The sequence below is a fragment of the Rattus norvegicus genome, chromosome 9 (genome assembly GCF_021556685.1).
Source record: "Rattus norvegicus strain SHRSP/BbbUtx chromosome 9, alternate assembly SHRSP_T2T, whole genome shotgun sequence".
In the NCBI taxonomy this organism is placed as follows: domain Eukaryota; kingdom Metazoa; phylum Chordata; class Mammalia; order Rodentia; family Muridae; genus Rattus; species Rattus norvegicus.
The window spans coordinates 28,066,717-28,082,949 of NC_141542.1; the positions used below are offsets into that span (position 1 = coordinate 28,066,717).

General features: G+C 51.3%; 1 protein-coding gene across 2 annotated transcripts; it reads left to right on the forward strand.

The window, feature by feature from the left end:
* Positions 1-514: 514 nt before the first annotated feature.
* On the forward strand, positions 515-13,314 carry RGD1565959. 2 transcript variants are annotated; one of them, XM_087565086.1, is made up of 4 exons: positions 515-733; positions 1,584-1,753; positions 11,907-12,034; positions 13,010-13,314. In XM_087565086.1, exons 1-4 carry the CDS (start codon positions 722-724, stop codon positions 13,027-13,029), a joined length of 330 nt encoding a protein of 109 aa, XP_087421212.1. In that variant the 5' UTR covers positions 515-721; the 3' UTR covers positions 13,030-13,314.
* The last annotated feature ends 2,919 nt before the right edge of the window (positions 13,315-16,233 follow it).

Here is a 16,233-nt window from a genome sequence, read left to right on the forward strand (position 1 = left end):
TGTGGCCTCATTAGAGTGGGCGTGGCCTTGTTGGAGTGGGTGTGGCCTCATCAGAGTGGGTGTGGCCTTGTTGGTGTGGGTGTGGCCTCGTTAGAGTGGGTGTGGCCTTGGAGTGGGTGTGGCCTCATTTGAGGAAATGTGTCCCTGGTGGTGAGCTTTGAGGTTTCAAATGCTCAATCAGATCCTCTCTCTCTTTCTTCCCTCCCCAACCCCCCCCCACTGCTGTCAATCCAGATGTAAGACCCTCTCTCAGGTCCTTCTCCAGCACCATGTCTGCCTCAATACCCCCATGCTTCTCACCATGAGGACAATGGACTAAACCTCTGAACTGTAGGCCAGTGAAATGTTTTCCTTCCTAAGAGCTGCTGTGGTTGTGGTGCCTCGTCATAGCAATAGAGCAAAAGACACATGGGTTCTGGGAATCGAACTCAGGTCTTCTCGTGCTTAGAAGGCAAGCGCTTCGCCAACTGCCAACTGACCTATCGCCAGACCCGTTCACACCCACACCCACCCCCCTCCACCTAGGGGTCTGAACACAAAAGGAGGTGTGGGACTTACAGGGCCTCTATAGGATGAGGGGCAGGCTCCTTACAGTCCCAGCCAGCATCAGAAGAGCCTGTGACCTGTACAGGCCCCAGAGTCCCCAGGGCTACGCAGAACCAGGAGGAACAGAGTGTGAAGGCTGACTGTCTTAGTCTCTTTCTATTGCTGTGGAGACATCATGACCAAGGCAGTATGTATAAGAAATGGTTTACTGGGGCTCATGGTTTCAGAGGGTAAGTCCATGACCATCATGGCCAGGATCATAGCAGCAAGGCACACAGCTATTATGCCGGAGCAGTACAGCTGAGAGCTCCGTCTGATGAGTCACACGGAGAGCTAACTGGGAATGGGTAGACTATCTCAGGCCCACCCCTAGGGACACACCTCCTCCAACAAGGCCACACCTTCTAATCCTTCCCAAACAGTTCCACCTCTAGGGACCAGACATTCAAATCTATGAGCTCACTCAAACCACCACACCGCCTTTAGATTTCCACAAGGGATGACTTCCTTAGATAGTCCAGGGCTATGTGGATGGGACAGAAGTCAGAGATGAGCATCTAACAGCCTAAGGTATAAAGGAATTCTGGGTAGGAATCAAGAAGTCTGAACTGTATAGTCAATGTTCGTAGCCCACAAAAATGTTCTGTGTGGCTTCATGGGCACAGTAACTTCACAAGACCAGTCCTGAGTTCCAACCTTGTTTTCCAACTCTGAATCAGTGCGTTCTACACTCAGTCTGGCTCTCATCCCACTCTCCTACCAGTGAGAGCAGGTGACTATCCCACCACTAACCAAATCCTTTCCTGGTAGCCTCCTCACAGGCAACCTGGGTTCCCCACAACCTTGTCTTCTCACAGACCCAGAGCTTTGTGCCCCAGAATGGAGGAACCAGTTCAGTTCCTGTGGCTCCGACTACTGTCACCACCTCTGCAGAGTGAGGTCTAAACAGGACCTGGCCCACCCAAGCCTGCCGTGGGGGATGGCAGACAAGACTACCACTCTTCCCTGTCTTGACCCTTTGTCCTCCCCGTCTGCAGAACTCTACCCTGGAGTCTGACCCTGCAGTCCTCAGCACCCTGGTCACCAAGATCCTGGTGCTGTTAGCCTTGCTCCCCAGATGCATGGAAGGCGTTAGTCTCGGAGCAAACGGTGCAGACAGCAGCTTCTGTCACAGAGGCTCAGAGCAGAAATCAGCTGGAGATCAGAGGTAAGAAAAAAAATATATTGATAGCCATGGACTGGTAAGATGGCTCAGTGGTTAAGGACACCGGCTACTCTTCAGAAGTCCTGAGTTCAGTTCCCAGCAACCGCATGGTGGTTCACAACCATTCCTAAGGGGATCTGAGGAATCTCAGATCTCTGTCTGCCTCTTCTGGCATGTAAGTGCACATGCAGACAGGGCACTCCTTTATTTAAAAAATGCATAAATAAATTTTTAAGAAAGTTTTAGCCAGTGGAGCAGGCCTTTAATTTCAGCACTTGGGAGGCAGAAGTAGACAGATCTCTGAGTTTGAGGCCAGCCTAGTCTAGTGAATTCCAGGACAGCCAAAATAAATAAATAAATAAAAGATAGATAGATAGATAGATAGATAGATAGAGATTGCCTTTCAAGTCCGAGGCATCCTCCTGCAGACCACATATCTGCCTCAGTCTTTGAGAACAGACCTGTGGGCAGGTGTTTCCTCCACACTTCTACCCACCCCCCCCACAACCAGAAAGTGACAACACACACACACACACACACGCACGCACGCACACACACACACACACACTGCCCACCTCTTCAGGAACACACAAGTCCAGGAGTGCCTGTAGCTACATCCTAAGTTCTGAATGAGGAGGTGATAGCCACAGGAAGAATCCTTTCTCTGGTGTCTTAGCACAGCAGCCCACTCCCAGGGGTCCTGCCCAGTTCTGCACTCCTATGAGGCTATTCTATCTTTTTCTCTCCAACACATGTGGTCTCTGTATTAGACCTTTAAGCCTCTGACCTTGTCATCTTTTCTCTCCTGCTCCCTGATTGTCACTCTTTTTTTCATTCATCTCAGAGGCTTGTCCTGTTTGGGGGCCCATGAGTGCAGTACCTGCTGAGGCCAGAAGAGGGCATCAGATCCTCTGGAGCTGGAATTGTGAGCCACCACAGGAATGCTGGAAACCAAACCCCAGTCCTAGGCAAGAGCAGCAACTGCTCTCAAGCACTGAGCTGTCTCTCTGACCCCACTGTGTTCATGAGATGGGGGTCTCGTGTAGCCCAGGCTGGCTTTAAACTTGCTATGTAAATGAGGTCTCTCTTGAATTCCTGATCATCCTGCCTCAGTTGGGACCATAGACCAGATCCATGCTAAGCCTTCATCGATCCTTTCTGAAACAAGGCTTCAAACCCCACTCGAGCTTTCCTACACCAGTGTTTACTACATCTGCTGTCTGCCTTTCATTTCTCAGATGGTTCCTTTTCACAGCATGCCTGCTTGGTTTAGAAAATACAGCATATTTTCTTTGGCAACATTAAAACCTTAACTCTTTTGCTTGGGTTTTGTTTTGTTTTGTTTTGTTTTTGAGGCAGGGTTTCATGTTGCTCAGACTAGACCTGAACTCCCTACAAAGGCAATTTTGATCTTGACCTTGAGGTGACAACCTGTGCTCCAGACCTGGGTCTAATGTGTTAGCCTTTGAGCTGGTTTTTAAACTTCGTGCATATCCTTTCTCCTCTGCCTGCCCGTTTTCTTTTCTCTTCTCATCTACCTCTGCTTTTCTTCGGAGCAGAGGTTTTCTTCTGGAAATTTCAGAGTCTCAACAGTTCACAAAGTGAAGGGGAAAGCTCCATCCGTGTGTGTGTGTGTGTGTGTGTGTGTGTGTGTGTGTGTGTGTTGGGATCTAGATTGTCCAGGCAGAAGATGGCTCCGTTCTTTCTCTGTGACAGCTCAGTTTACACACACACACACACACACACACACACACACACACACACACACAGAGAGAGAGACATACACACACATACATAGAGACAGACAGACAGACAGAGTCAGACAGATAGACACACAGAGAGAGAGACAGACAGACAGACAGACACACACACACACACACACACACACACACGCACGCACGCACACACACACAAATACAGACACATACACACAAGGTCCTTGAGAAATAAGCCAGATTCAGGCTTCTAGGGAGACTAGGAGAGGGGTCTCCTGCCTAGGGTCTGTCCTCACACTGCCTTGACTGCTCTTCCTCTGGAGTGCTCTTCCTCTGGAGCGTTGAGGGAGCTGCCTCTCAGGGGATTCTTCTGAGAGACTCACCTCAAATTTTCTGAAGGGAGGTAGTGAGAGAAGAGAGACAGAATACAGGCTACTACTGATGTCTCAGGAAGGTGGAATCCGGAAACCTGGCTTATTTGTGAAGCAGCCTGAGGCCTGTCCTCTGACGTCAGCCTCCATGTCTTTGCTGACTTTTGGAGGCACCTGGGGCCTCCGCTTGCTCCTTGTGGCTTGCTCAGCCTGCTTTCTTATGGAACCCAAGACCGCCAGCCGGGGCGGCCCCACCCACACCTACTCCTATTTAAGAAAAGATCCTTTAGGTCTGTGTACAGTCCTATTTTATACAAGCATTTTCTCAACTGAGGCTCCCTCCTCTCTGGTAACGATAGCCTGTGCCACGTCTACATAAAATCCTCCAACTATTCTACCCCTAAACCATCAACTGTGTCATTTAAGCACGCAGTCCTCGGTACAAGCCACAGCCCTCCCTGTTCTCTGAACTCAACCGTCCCATTTGCACAGACTGGCATCTCCTGGGAGGACATTGCTTCCTCTTGTGATGTTTTGTTGTTGGCCTGCTCTGTTGTGTACGTGTAGGCACGCATGCATGCGTGCTTGTGTGTGTGCAAGTACACTTGGAAGTGTGGATATATGTGCATGTGTGTGCGCGTGAAGACCAGAAGACAGCCTTGGCTATCATTCCCAAGTACCATCCAGCTTGGTTTGTGGGACGGAAGCTCTTGTGGGTCTGGAGCTTGCTGATTAGGCTAGGCTGGTTGTCCAGAAGCCCAAGGGTCCACCCATCTCCTCTACCCGGTGCTGGGATGGTAAGCATGCCATGACACACAGTTTTATTGTGTGGGGGTTCTGGGGATCAAACTCAGGTGGCATGCTTGCAAGGCCAGCACTTCACCAACTGAACCATCTCCCTCACCTAGGGCCACCAGAATGGCAAGACACCTCATTGCCCCTCCCTATCTGCCCTTTGCACTCAAGGTGACTTCTGTAATCAGACTCCAGCATAAGTGGCAACAATGTCATTGCCACCCCAGTGCCTTCTAGGCCCTCCTTGCTCATTCTTGTAGGCCTTGAACTCTGCCCTCTTGCTGCTCCTTCCCACAATCCTTGGGTCTGTGTAGACTTGTGCACCATCCTCCCCAGCCCCTGGCCCTCCATTCCTTATCTCTTTCTTCTGTCATCTTCCTGCCCCATCCCCCCAATTCAGAAGGTCAGAATGAGTAACACCCCACTTCATGCCCATCCAGGCCGCCACCAGCCTTTCTGATTGGATCCCCTTAACTACCTGCAAGTGTGTCTTGAACCCCATGGGGACTCATGCCCTCTTAGGTCCTGCCACCTCACACTTCTGTCTTTTCCCTTCAACTCAATGATCCAACATCAGAGACACTCTACAGTACATACTCTCAACCCCTGGGCCCCTCTCTGCTTCTGTTGAAGTTTCTGGTAACAACTGGAAACATGGCTCCCTAGAAAGACTGCTTGTCTGACTTTCATAATGACCTGGATTCAGTCCCCAAGAAGGAAAAAAAGTTAGCACAAGAAAAGATGTTTAGGGTCACAAGTTATTGTGTTAGGAAAGGCAAACAAATGGCCCTGACACGGGGAGATTATGTTCCTACTTGGTGGAGCAGGGGTAGCACTTCGTGGGAATGCTGGGAAAGGTGGCTGGGCTTACAGCAGAGGAGAGCCTATGTCAGGATCTACACCTCTCATGGCCTCTTCTGAGACAGTGATCTCTTCAGTCATGACACTCTGGGTAGAGGACAGATGCCCCTAGAGGTTGCTATAGCAGAGGTTCAGCCCTCTCCACACCTCCACTCCCCACCCTCTATTCGAAGTCCCAGCTCCCAGCCTGCATATTTGAGCATGGCGTCTCCTCATCCACTCTATCACATCGACAACCCAAATAGACAGTGGTGACCACGTCCAGGTACACAGTGGCTCAGTGGCTGGGACAGGCCTCTGTTCCCTGCACGTGGTCCTTGGGCATTGATGCGGCATAACTGGGAGCCTGGGCTGAGGAACAAGACTTGAGACATGTATATGTATGTGTATATTACATATAATCTGGTCACACCTCTTTGCCATGCAGCGAGGAGCTCTTTAGAGATGTCTAATGAATTATTTAAGGACGAAATGTCAGGATATCGGCTGCGATTTATTTTAAATACTTCTGCATTTTTCAAAAAAAAAATCCAAGAAGTTAAAAATACAGAAGTGAGAGGAGCACCTGGTCCCTGAGCTCAGGAGACAAAACCCAAGCATCCTGCTCCTCGATGCTAATTAGACAGATGACCTGCCCCAGTGCATATCACAGAAAAGTGCCCCATACCTCCCCCGCTCCCTCACAGCATCTCTCTCTGTCTGTCTGTCTCTCTGTCTCTCTCTCTCTGTCTCTCTCTCTGTCTGTCTGTCTCTCTCTGTCTCTCTCTGTCTCTCTCTCTCTCTCTCTCTCTCTCTCTCTCTCTCTCTCTCTCTCTCACTTGTAGTCCTAGCAGACTCAGAACTCTCTAGGTAGATCAGGCTAACTCCCCAAATTCACAGATGGCTGTCTGCCTCTGCTTCCCCAGTGCTAGGATTAAAAGGCTGTGTCACCACCGGACATGAGTGGTCCAGCTCCACTTCAGCCTCCTGGGTAGCCCTGAGGAACAGCACAGCTGAGGAGCTCCTGGGCTCCTACACAGGGACTGTTTCCCCTCCAAAGCCTAGTGATGCAGCCGTGTCTCATGCTGCCCTGAACTTTCACTGCTCGGCAGACCTCTGACATGGTAAACATCTCCCACAGGATTTCCTAGGGGGTTTTTGATCTCTTCTTTTTGGCAAATTATGCATGAATATTAATAAGGGAAAGATATGTTTGATTCTCTCACCTCCTCCTCCCCTTCCTCTTCTTCCTCTTCTTCCTCCTCTTCCTCCTCCTCCTCCTCCTCCTCCTCTTCCTCCTCCTCCCCCTCTTCTTCTTCTGCTGCTGCTTCTTCTGCTTCTTCTCAAGGAAGGCCAAGGGAGCTAGAGATCCAGCCAAGGTTCCTGAATAAGGCTTTCCCACTGAACTAACTCCATCACTTCCATCCCAGGCCCCTCACCCCAGCTCTATCTTTGCTCTTTACTTCTGGGTTTCTTTCTGCCACCCATGCCCAGTCCTTGCCTGCATGTGATCCTGGATGTAGCTGGATCTCAACCTCCTATGTACCTTCTCCTTCCTTCTCCTCTCCCCCTTCCTTTCCAGCCCGGGGTCAGGTATTACCAGGTGTGCTACGGAATTTGTGACAGTGTTCACACATCTGTCCTTCTGTCAGCCTGTCTGTCTTTCTAGGGCAGATGGACAAAACTAGAGCCCATGAAAGGGCAGCGGAATTTGAGTGGACCACAACTCCCTTCCACAAACTTGCTCGGGGGCTGAGAGAGGAAGCTAGGCAAAGAGGTGACAGAAAACCTAGGCATTTCCTGAGGCTGCTGAGAGTGAGAGCTGAGACATCTCAGGGCCCAACGGTGCTCCATGCAGCTGGAGGGAAAGGCCTCCTAACCTTGCCTCACCTTTACCTGTTTCTTCAGAGAACATTCCCAGCCAGGCCACCCACTTTCTCCAACAAGGCCTTGAGCCTGTCTCAATTCCTCCACCTTAGACAAGCTCAGAAGCCCTGAAGAGCCAGGCCCAACTCCCAGGATGGTATCGCTTCCTTAGCCCCTCACTCAAGGAGAGGGGCTGCCTAGTGGGAGAACCCCTCTCCTGTTGTTTCTTCTGGCCTGTGTGGGCACTGAAGAACAGATGAAAAACAGGCTGAAGAGAAAGACAGGCAGGACAAAGGAGGACAGAGCAGGAGAGAGTGCGATATGGCAAAGTCCCAGCAGGTTATTCCACTGTGATCCGCAGCCCTGAGGCCTGAGGAGACAGCTGAGCCTAAGAATGAGAGTGAGTTGCTGTGGTCAGGGCTCTAGGCTCCGGGAACATAATGTATGCCTGTTAGGATGGAGAGAAAAGGCAGGTATGGTGGCCCCGGCCTTTAACCCCAGCATTCAGGAAGCAGAAGCAGGTAGGTCCCTGTGAGTTCTAGGCCAGCCTGGTCTGTATATTGAGTTCCAGCACAGCCAGAGTTACACAGTGATACCCTGACTCAGAAAGAAAAAAGATACCTGCTATGTCTGCAGACACCGAGGAGTACGAACAGGCAACAATGTATCGGTTGCCCCTCTCATTGCTGTAACAAAATACCTGACAAAAGTAACTTTTAAAGGAAGAGGGTTTGTTTTGATTCACATTTGAACGGTCTGTTCCACCATGGTGGGGGCAGCATGACCCCAAGGGTGTGGGGCAGCTGTCACCATCATCGTGGATGGCTGTCAATCACACTGTGATTGGTATGGGGGAGGGGGCGGGGTTCCAGTTCTCCTTTACTGCAGGCCAGGGCTCCAGGTCTTTGGGCGGTGCCACCCACATTCACAGTGGGTCTTCCCCTCCTCTGTTAAGTTTTTCTGTAAATGTTCTGCATGTGTGTGCTGAGTTCTAGATGATTCTAAATCCAGTAAAGCTGACAGTGAAGCTAGGTTATCACAAATGTGTCTAAGAATCACCTCAGGAGGCCACGAAGGGTGAGACCCAAGTAAGACCAAGAAGGACATGCTCTGTTGTGAGATGGAGTAGCATCTGTGATACCCATGTCTGTGGTCCATGATGACATTCCTGCCTCTGTGTGTGTGTGTGTGTGTGTGTGTGTGTGTGTGTGTGTGTGTGTGTGTGAAAGAGAGAGAGAGAGGAGTATACACACACCCATGTGCATGTGCATTTTCCAGCTGTCTCTAGGCAACCAGGACTCCTCATCCAAATTAACTCTTGGGAAGACAGGCCCAGAGCAACAGGACCAAGTTACCATGGACTGAAATCTCTGAACCAAAATCCAAAATAAACCTCTCCTCTTTTAAGTTACATAGCTGAGATAATTTGTCGTAGCGATAGAAAGCTAACATAGGTTTACAAAAAGAAAAGGCAAGCAAGCCATTGCAACATGCACGTCACAGCAGGACACGGCAGGCTGAGGCAAGAGGATGACAAACTTGAAGCCAACCTGAGTTGCATGGTGAGCCATCTCCAAATACCAAGACAGACAAAGAGGAAAGCAGAAATGCTTTTAGTGTAGCTTAAACCATGGGAAACATGGATGTCGGAAGAGGTGGTGGCCATACCCCTGGGCAGCACAGAAGGGGATGTGTGCTGTCCTGGCCAAGGCTCCTGTCACAGGTTATTTCAGGAGGAGTAGCTTCTGTGTGTTGAGTCTTCATTAGCTCCTTACTATTTTAAGCTCATGTGTGTTTTGATCTCAAACCCAAGCTTAACCTAACCTACTCTGGGTCCCACCTGTGACTTGTCCCTCACCATACCAACCCAGCAACCATGCTATACGCAAGTCTCACAAAAGCCTGGGCACCATTGTCTGGAGAAAGGGGAGTGAGTGCGGCTGTGAAAAATATCTATAAAGGCAGCTGTGGTGGTGCATGCCTTTAATCTCAGCACCAGGGCAATCGTGGTGGTATGTGCCTTTAATCTCAGAACTGGAGGGCAGAGGGAGGCAGATCTCTGTGAGTTTAAGGCCCGCCTGGTCTACATATCAATTTCCAGAATAGCCATAACGTAGGTAGCAAAACTCTGTCTCAAGAAGCAAAATAAAAACAAAAGAAAGCAGTAAGATGATCTCTCTGACAGTAAAATATCCGTGTATGTACACATGGGTGAAGAGAACCTGGCAGCGCTGTGCACTTTGGACTTCCTCTGAGCTCATAACTATTGAAAGGTCAAAGGAGAGGGCTGCCAAGATGGCTGAGTAAGAAGCGGTGCTCACCACCAAACTGACAACCTAAATTTAACCCCCAGGACCCACCTGGTGGAAAAAGAGAACCGAGTCCCACCAATTGTCCTCTGACCTCCACTTGCATGTTGTGGCATGTGTGCGTGTGTGTGTGTATGTGTGCATCAATACACAAATGTTACAGTTTTTTATTTTTTTATTTTTTTAAAGATTTATTCATTTATTTTATATAAGTACACTGTAGCTGTCTTCGGACACACCAGAAGAGGGCATCAGATCTCTTTACAGATGGTTGTGAGCCACCATGTGGTTGCTGGGAATTGAACTCAGGACCTCTGGAAGAGTAGTCGGGTGCTCTTAACCGCTGAGCCATCTCTCCAGCCCTACAGTTTTTTTTTTAAATGGAGTTTATAGGTGGAATTGGAGGCATCGGGGTTGTTTCTTTTGGACTGTTAGAAAAATGGCTGCTATGAACCATTAGTTAGGGATTTTCATATGAACATTAATTTTTATTTTCTGGGAGACACTTGAACAACGTCAAGGAACTTTTGGGTTCATCACTGTTAAAACATAACTCTGGTGCTCTGGATCAGACGGCAGAGCTTTTTGACTCCTCTAATAGCCCGTGGTTGAGTGCATCAGCGAGTACTTGTTGGGGTAGGAGAAGCCAGGAGTTCCGGAAGCAGAAACAGGCGGATCCTCCAGAAATCCAGTCAGCTTGGTCTACATATGAATTTCCAGGTCAGCCAGGGCTACACAGAGAGACCTATCTTTAAAATGCTTATTGGAGGTAATGACCTTGGTGTTAGGTAGACATAGTCGTTGGATGATCTGGATCCAGATCTTCTTCGCGGAATTTTCTCATTTCTTTCCTGGGACACCTGTTTGGGCAGCTGGGAAGGAGCCTGGCAGTAGCAATGTCGTTCGTGCCCACTGGGAGGCGGCAGAGGACGAAGAATGGTTCCCAGTTCTGCGCTGGAGATGACACCAAGCAGGGATCTCTGGACCCTGCAATTAAAGAAAACCTTGGGGAGATTGTTCCGTCCGCTCACAGTCTTCGAGGTTGTAGAAGAGCCCCTGCCCATCCTTTCAGCAAGCATCTTGCTCGTCAGAACTTCAGGAATGAGGTTCTCCGGGAAGCCTGAATCTCCTGAGTTGCACAGATGCCAAACACCTGGCACCTGGCGGGAAACCTTAAGCCTGTTTCTGCGCCCCCTGCCGCCTTGGCACAGCTCTGCATCTGGTACAAGGTCCTGGTGCCATGTTCCTCGTGGCCACTAGGGGACGGTGTGGGACCACCTGCTAGGAGCATCCAGTCCTCTGAAAGTGGCAAAGCTGGAGCAGCACAACAGCCTGGATGTCATCTCTCTCTCTCTCTCTCTCTCTCTCTCTCTCTCTCTCTCTCTCTCTCTCTCTGTTGCAAGCATACGTACACACAGACACACACACACAGACACACACACACACACACACACACACACACACACAGCTGTCTCCACAGCTTTTGAGACTCTCCCTGGTGTCCAGCTCCAGATTATTTTTCAAAATGTATCGTGTGAAGTAGTGCAGGACATCTCCTGGCCTAGATGTTCAATATTCTACACACTGAACCAGGACAATTTGAAACTCATAAGCCTGAAAACCCAAGATAACTTAGTTAAATCCCCTCCATCTTTGTGGATCACTTTTAAGGAATATAAATTAGATTCCATCATTCCTTCTACCTGAGTCAGGCCAAGACCTCCCAGCAGAGCGTGCAAAACACCACACCATCCTCTGGCCCCACCTGACCTTCAATTGACCTCTCCTCTCCACCTGACCCAACTCTCTCCTCAGGCTCCCCGTCATACACTCACTCCCACGCGTGACCCTGCGTTTGAGGTCCTCTCTGGCCACCTACAGTGATGTTTCCCCAGAAGTCTGCACGGCCTGTCCCTTATTTCACAGCGGGCTGGTCCTCCTCCCCTACATTCTCCCAGTCAAGCTTTCTCTCTTTCACAGCGAGAACTTACCCTGGCTGATAGCACATGCAGCTTATTGTTCTTGTGTTGTCTTGAGAAAGTGTGAGCACCCCAAGGCCCAGGACCTTATCTTTTCATTGTGAGCCGCCGTTTGAAAGACAATCACTAAATGTCTGTTGAGCGAATGCATGACCTAACAAATGTGGGCTCATAAGGAGGATTCTGCTGGTATCTGTCCTTTGTCCTTTAATTTAGTATGTATTGTGGTGCGCTTGGCTGGACCCACCGTGTGGGATTTCAGCATTGTGATTTATTATCAGGAGTCAAGAGACCGTCATAGATGGACAGACCCAGGAACAGGTGGAAGGGAAAGGCCATCCAGCCCTATACAGTCTTCTCCCCTTCTCTGGTGGCCAGTGGACACCGTGCAAGCCAGTTCACCACGGAGGTGCTTCCCCGAAGGGGTGACCCTTCCACCCATTCATTTTTCTGGGTGTATATCTCCCAGATGTAGGAGGGAGGGAGCTACATTCACAACCACCTTCCCCTGGCTTCCAGAGAGCAAGAGGGTTCCCGAGATCACCCACTGGGATCACCCACCTGGGTGTCCGGAGGAGGAATGACATGTTCTGTGATGACCCACAGAGAGAGGAATAGAGGGGACCTGGGGACACATAAGCCAAGTTACTGGGGAGATGAGGAGGCCGACTTTCACAGGGCAACAGGGTCATGAGGCAGAGGAATGCCAGAAGGCAGCAGCCTCCCAATGGATTCATTGAGACCAGGGAGCTGCCCCACCCCCACTCCTAGCCCCGGCTTTGTGCCCCCAGAGTAACAAGTGAGCAGTTACAAGTTACCAGAGCTGAGAGCGCACAAGGGCGGGGAAGGAGGTTGGGTGCAGGAGTTTCACTAGTTACGGAGTGTTTAGACAGGAAGATTAAAGTTGGGAAAAGGCCATCCACTCACCAACACTTGGGGTTGGGGGTAGGAGGTAGAAGCAGGCGGATATCTGTGAGTTGGAGGCTAGCCTGATCTACATAGTAAGTTCCAGAACACCCAGGGCTACACAGTAAGACAATGAAAAAGGAGACGGGATTGCAGACGGACAGACAGACAGAGTCCATGTTAAGGGTGGGGGCGGGATGCGGGGGATGGAAGAGCCTTAACCCTGCTTCTTGCAGAGTCTACACCGAACTTTTGTTTTCTCCCTCCCTCTCTCCCTCCCCCCTCTTTTACTCGCTCTGCACCTCTTCCTCCTTCCCTCCTTCCCTCTCCCTCTCCCTGTCTTCCTCCCAGCCTCTCTCTCTCTCTCTCTCTCTCTCTCTCTCTCTCTCTCTCTCTCTCTCTCTCTCTCTCTCTCTCTCGCGTCTCCAGGGACTGTCTCTCACATTCACTCTCCTTTCCTCTTTGATTTATGCTGCAGAGTGGAACGACCTTCCCTGACCTCATTTTCAAGTCGGTGCGAGCACACCCGGAGCCCGCACCGCACATTCCGGAGAAGGAAGAAGCGCGAGCCACACTCACACACCCACACTTCCAATCGTGGCGCACACCGAAGACTGGGACTGCTGGACCCTGCCCAGGCCTCAAGTTCATTCCAACTCTAACGTCATTACGGACCCTGCAAGGGCTGCGGCCGCTCAAAGAATAGAACCTCATTAGCATCTTGCTTTGAATATCATTTGCATTTTATTCATCTCCTGTCAAAACGCTTCGAACACTTCCTCAGCCCTCAGTTTTTTTCTTTCAGCTAGCGAGTCTCAAGCAGGTTTCCTGGGGCCCCACCCTTGCTGTCCTATCCTCCACACCTGCCATCCTCGGGTGGCCACAGTCCCTACCAAAGGGGCTGATCCCCAGACGTCTCGGCAAGTTCCAGGCTCTGTCCTAAGAATGTTATTCTAAACTTACAGCATCCACTGAACAAAGTACTACGTGAGAGCCCTTTGAAGGAGGAGGAAACTGAGTTAACAAAGGTGCTTTGTCCGCCAGGTGTTAGAACTAAATATCAGGAACGATGAACTTAAAATCCAAGAAAACAGGATGTCGAAGCCAAAAGGCCTCGCCACTTGGCTGCCCGACCTCGTGCAAGGTCAAACCTAAGGCAACCGCGGCAGAAAGTCTGTTTGCCTTCAAGAAACAAAGTCATCCTCAAGCCAGCCACGACCCCTCCCCCAGCCTGGCCGCTGTGGGTGGGGGGACCAAAGCCCATTCCCAGTTCTCCCTGGTCGCCCGGCTGGCCCCTTCTCCTGACCCCTTTCCCAAGCGCAGGATCCGCCTGGTCCTTTCGCCTTGCTCACGGGGTCGTCTGTGTGCACTGGCTAGTTTAGAAAAATAAACACCGTTCCAAACTAAGGCCATTTCTTTCAAGCCGAGCCCCACCCGCTGCCAGAGAAATGCAAACAGCAGGGGTGGGGGCGGCCGGAGCTTGCCCCGGCCCCCGCGAGCAAGCTGCGGGTGGGAGGGCTGAGCAGGGTAACCTGAGCCTCCGCGCCGGCTCCCCGCGCGCTGCCCTCCAACTGCCCCTTCGCCCCTGACCCCGCCGTCGACGCTCCCGCCCTCCACGGCGTCCCCAACCCGGACGGGACCCTGGCCAGCACAGTCAGGCGCCCGAAGTTGCCCCCTTCCCCCAGCGCGCGTTCAGCATGTGGGAACCCCCAACACTGTGGGTCACCCCGGGGAGACCCAGCCTTTTGTCACCTGGCTCCCATCAGCAACACTCTCCTGCTGTGACCGCGCGTCGGATCTCAGTGCTAAGGTCATTAAATGCCAAAGAGAGAAGGGGAGGTGACAGGAAGCCTAACAAGGTTGGGGACCACTTCTATACATACCCTGCAATGGAGAGGGACACGGGGGTGGGGGCACGGAAAAAGGCTCCGCCTGGCACAGCCTGGCCACCATGGGTCGGACCAGGGTTAGCATATAACCCAGAGTATTCAACCAAGGATGAACCAGGCCTGCAGCCAAGCTCGCTTTGAGGGAAGTTTTTTTCAAGATCTTCAAAAACACGCGGCTCGGGCCACCAGGGGGAGGATGTCCCGGGCCGCTCGTTACTCTGGGGGGAGGGGGGTGAGACAAATCACCAAGGATCGGACAGCGCCACCCTCGCTTGTATTGCTGTTGGAATGGTTCTAAAGAGACCAGTGGTTGGTTGCACGTGCGTGAGCGCTGTGAAAAAGAGTTGAGAACCTGGAATCTTGGCAGGATAGAGTCCCCTAATCCAGGAGATGCTGCGCTGCGTGGACGCGGCGACCTCGCCTGTCTGTCTCAGAGGCATCGTGGGATCCCCCACACCCTCACTCCCTTAAGGGCTACCGATGGAGTTCTGCCGAACCTCAAGGCCTAGAGGATGGGGGAGGGTCGGCGGTGCGCCCGCATAATTCGAATTTCTTTTCGGGGAAAGTGATCCGAGCTGATCGCTTCGAGAAAAAGCTTGGGTGTGAAGCTCCTGCCGGCCGTGGGTCACTTTCACTCCCCAGATTCTGTTACCCGGTATCTGACCACCTATCCTAAGTACTGTCTCCCAGCGGGGGGCTTTCTCCTCCCCCCCCCCCAGCTCCTTGTCTAAGTTGCGGACCAAGTGCTTTCCCTGGATGTTGCGCGCACAGGCACGCACACTCATTCCTGCACGTTTCTGGGCTCGCTCCCTGGTGGTCCGTGCACCTGCGTTAGGTTACGGAGTGGCTCTCGCTGGCTGCCGGGAATCAGACTCTACGGCAGTCCCAAGCCTGACTTTTCCGTAGTCTCCGGAACTGTACAGTACAACCAGAACCGGTCAAGCACGCGGGCCACTGGTTTGCGGTCACGCACCTTTCCCCGCACATACGTGCCCGGCGCTTTAGGGGTTCCCTTCCTTGCACTTTGGTTAAAGAAACAGACGTGAGTCCAGAAGAAATCTCTTTACCTAGGCTTCAAATGGGAGCTCTACCGGTGTTATGAAAGAGGTGTGTGTGTGTGTGTGTGTGTGTGTGTGTGTGTGTGTGTGTGTGTGTGTGTGTGTATGTGTGTGTGTGTGTATGTATGTATGTATGTATGTAAATATCTCTTACAGAGTCCGGGATCTCTCTAGCTTCCTAAGTCGGTTCCTTTCCTCGCCTGACGCGCCAAGCAGTTCCACCAGAAAGAATCTATTCATTTGGGATCAAAAGCACCACTTTGGACGTGGGCAATAAATCTGTGCCCCTGTCCTGCGGGCCGCTGCTCCTCCTGGACCCTGCGGTGTAGACGCCCCTAAAAAGAGCCCCTGGTGGGATCGGATTTTTAAACTCCACCTTAGGGTTCTGGGTCCAGCAGCGTTTGACCGGTCAGACCTTCGATGCCTTTCCTCTAAGTCCGGCTTCCCTTTCTGTCACCCAACCCCCTGCCCTCTCGCTCAATCTCGGAGCGAGGACGCGGCTGACAGTTAAATTGCAATGTAGACCGGGCTGGGGGCTGAAAAGGGACCGCGTGTCTTTAACGGGCCTTGCAGACAAAGCGTCTATCCTCGGAGCAAGAGAAACCGGGCGCAGCCTAGCACAGACCTGTCAGCGTGTCTCCCGCGCTTGGGAGTTTGCGAAGTCATAATTATATCTCTTAACCTGTCTTGCTCTCTGTAGAAGAAGGTCCCATTATATTGAAATGAGATTATTAGCCATCAAATACTTTCTTTCT

Excerpts from the sequence above, each read along its gene's own strand:
- RGD1565959 (XM_087565086.1), top strand. Across the intron at positions 1,754-11,906 it reads AAATCAGCTGGAGATCAGAG|GAGTCAAGAGACCGTCATAG; the intron begins GTAAGAAAAAAA and ends ATTTATTATCAG. Across the intron at positions 12,035-13,009 it reads CAAGCCAGTTCACCACGGAG|AGTGGAACGACCTTCCCTGA; the intron begins GTGCTTCCCCGA and ends TTTATGCTGCAG.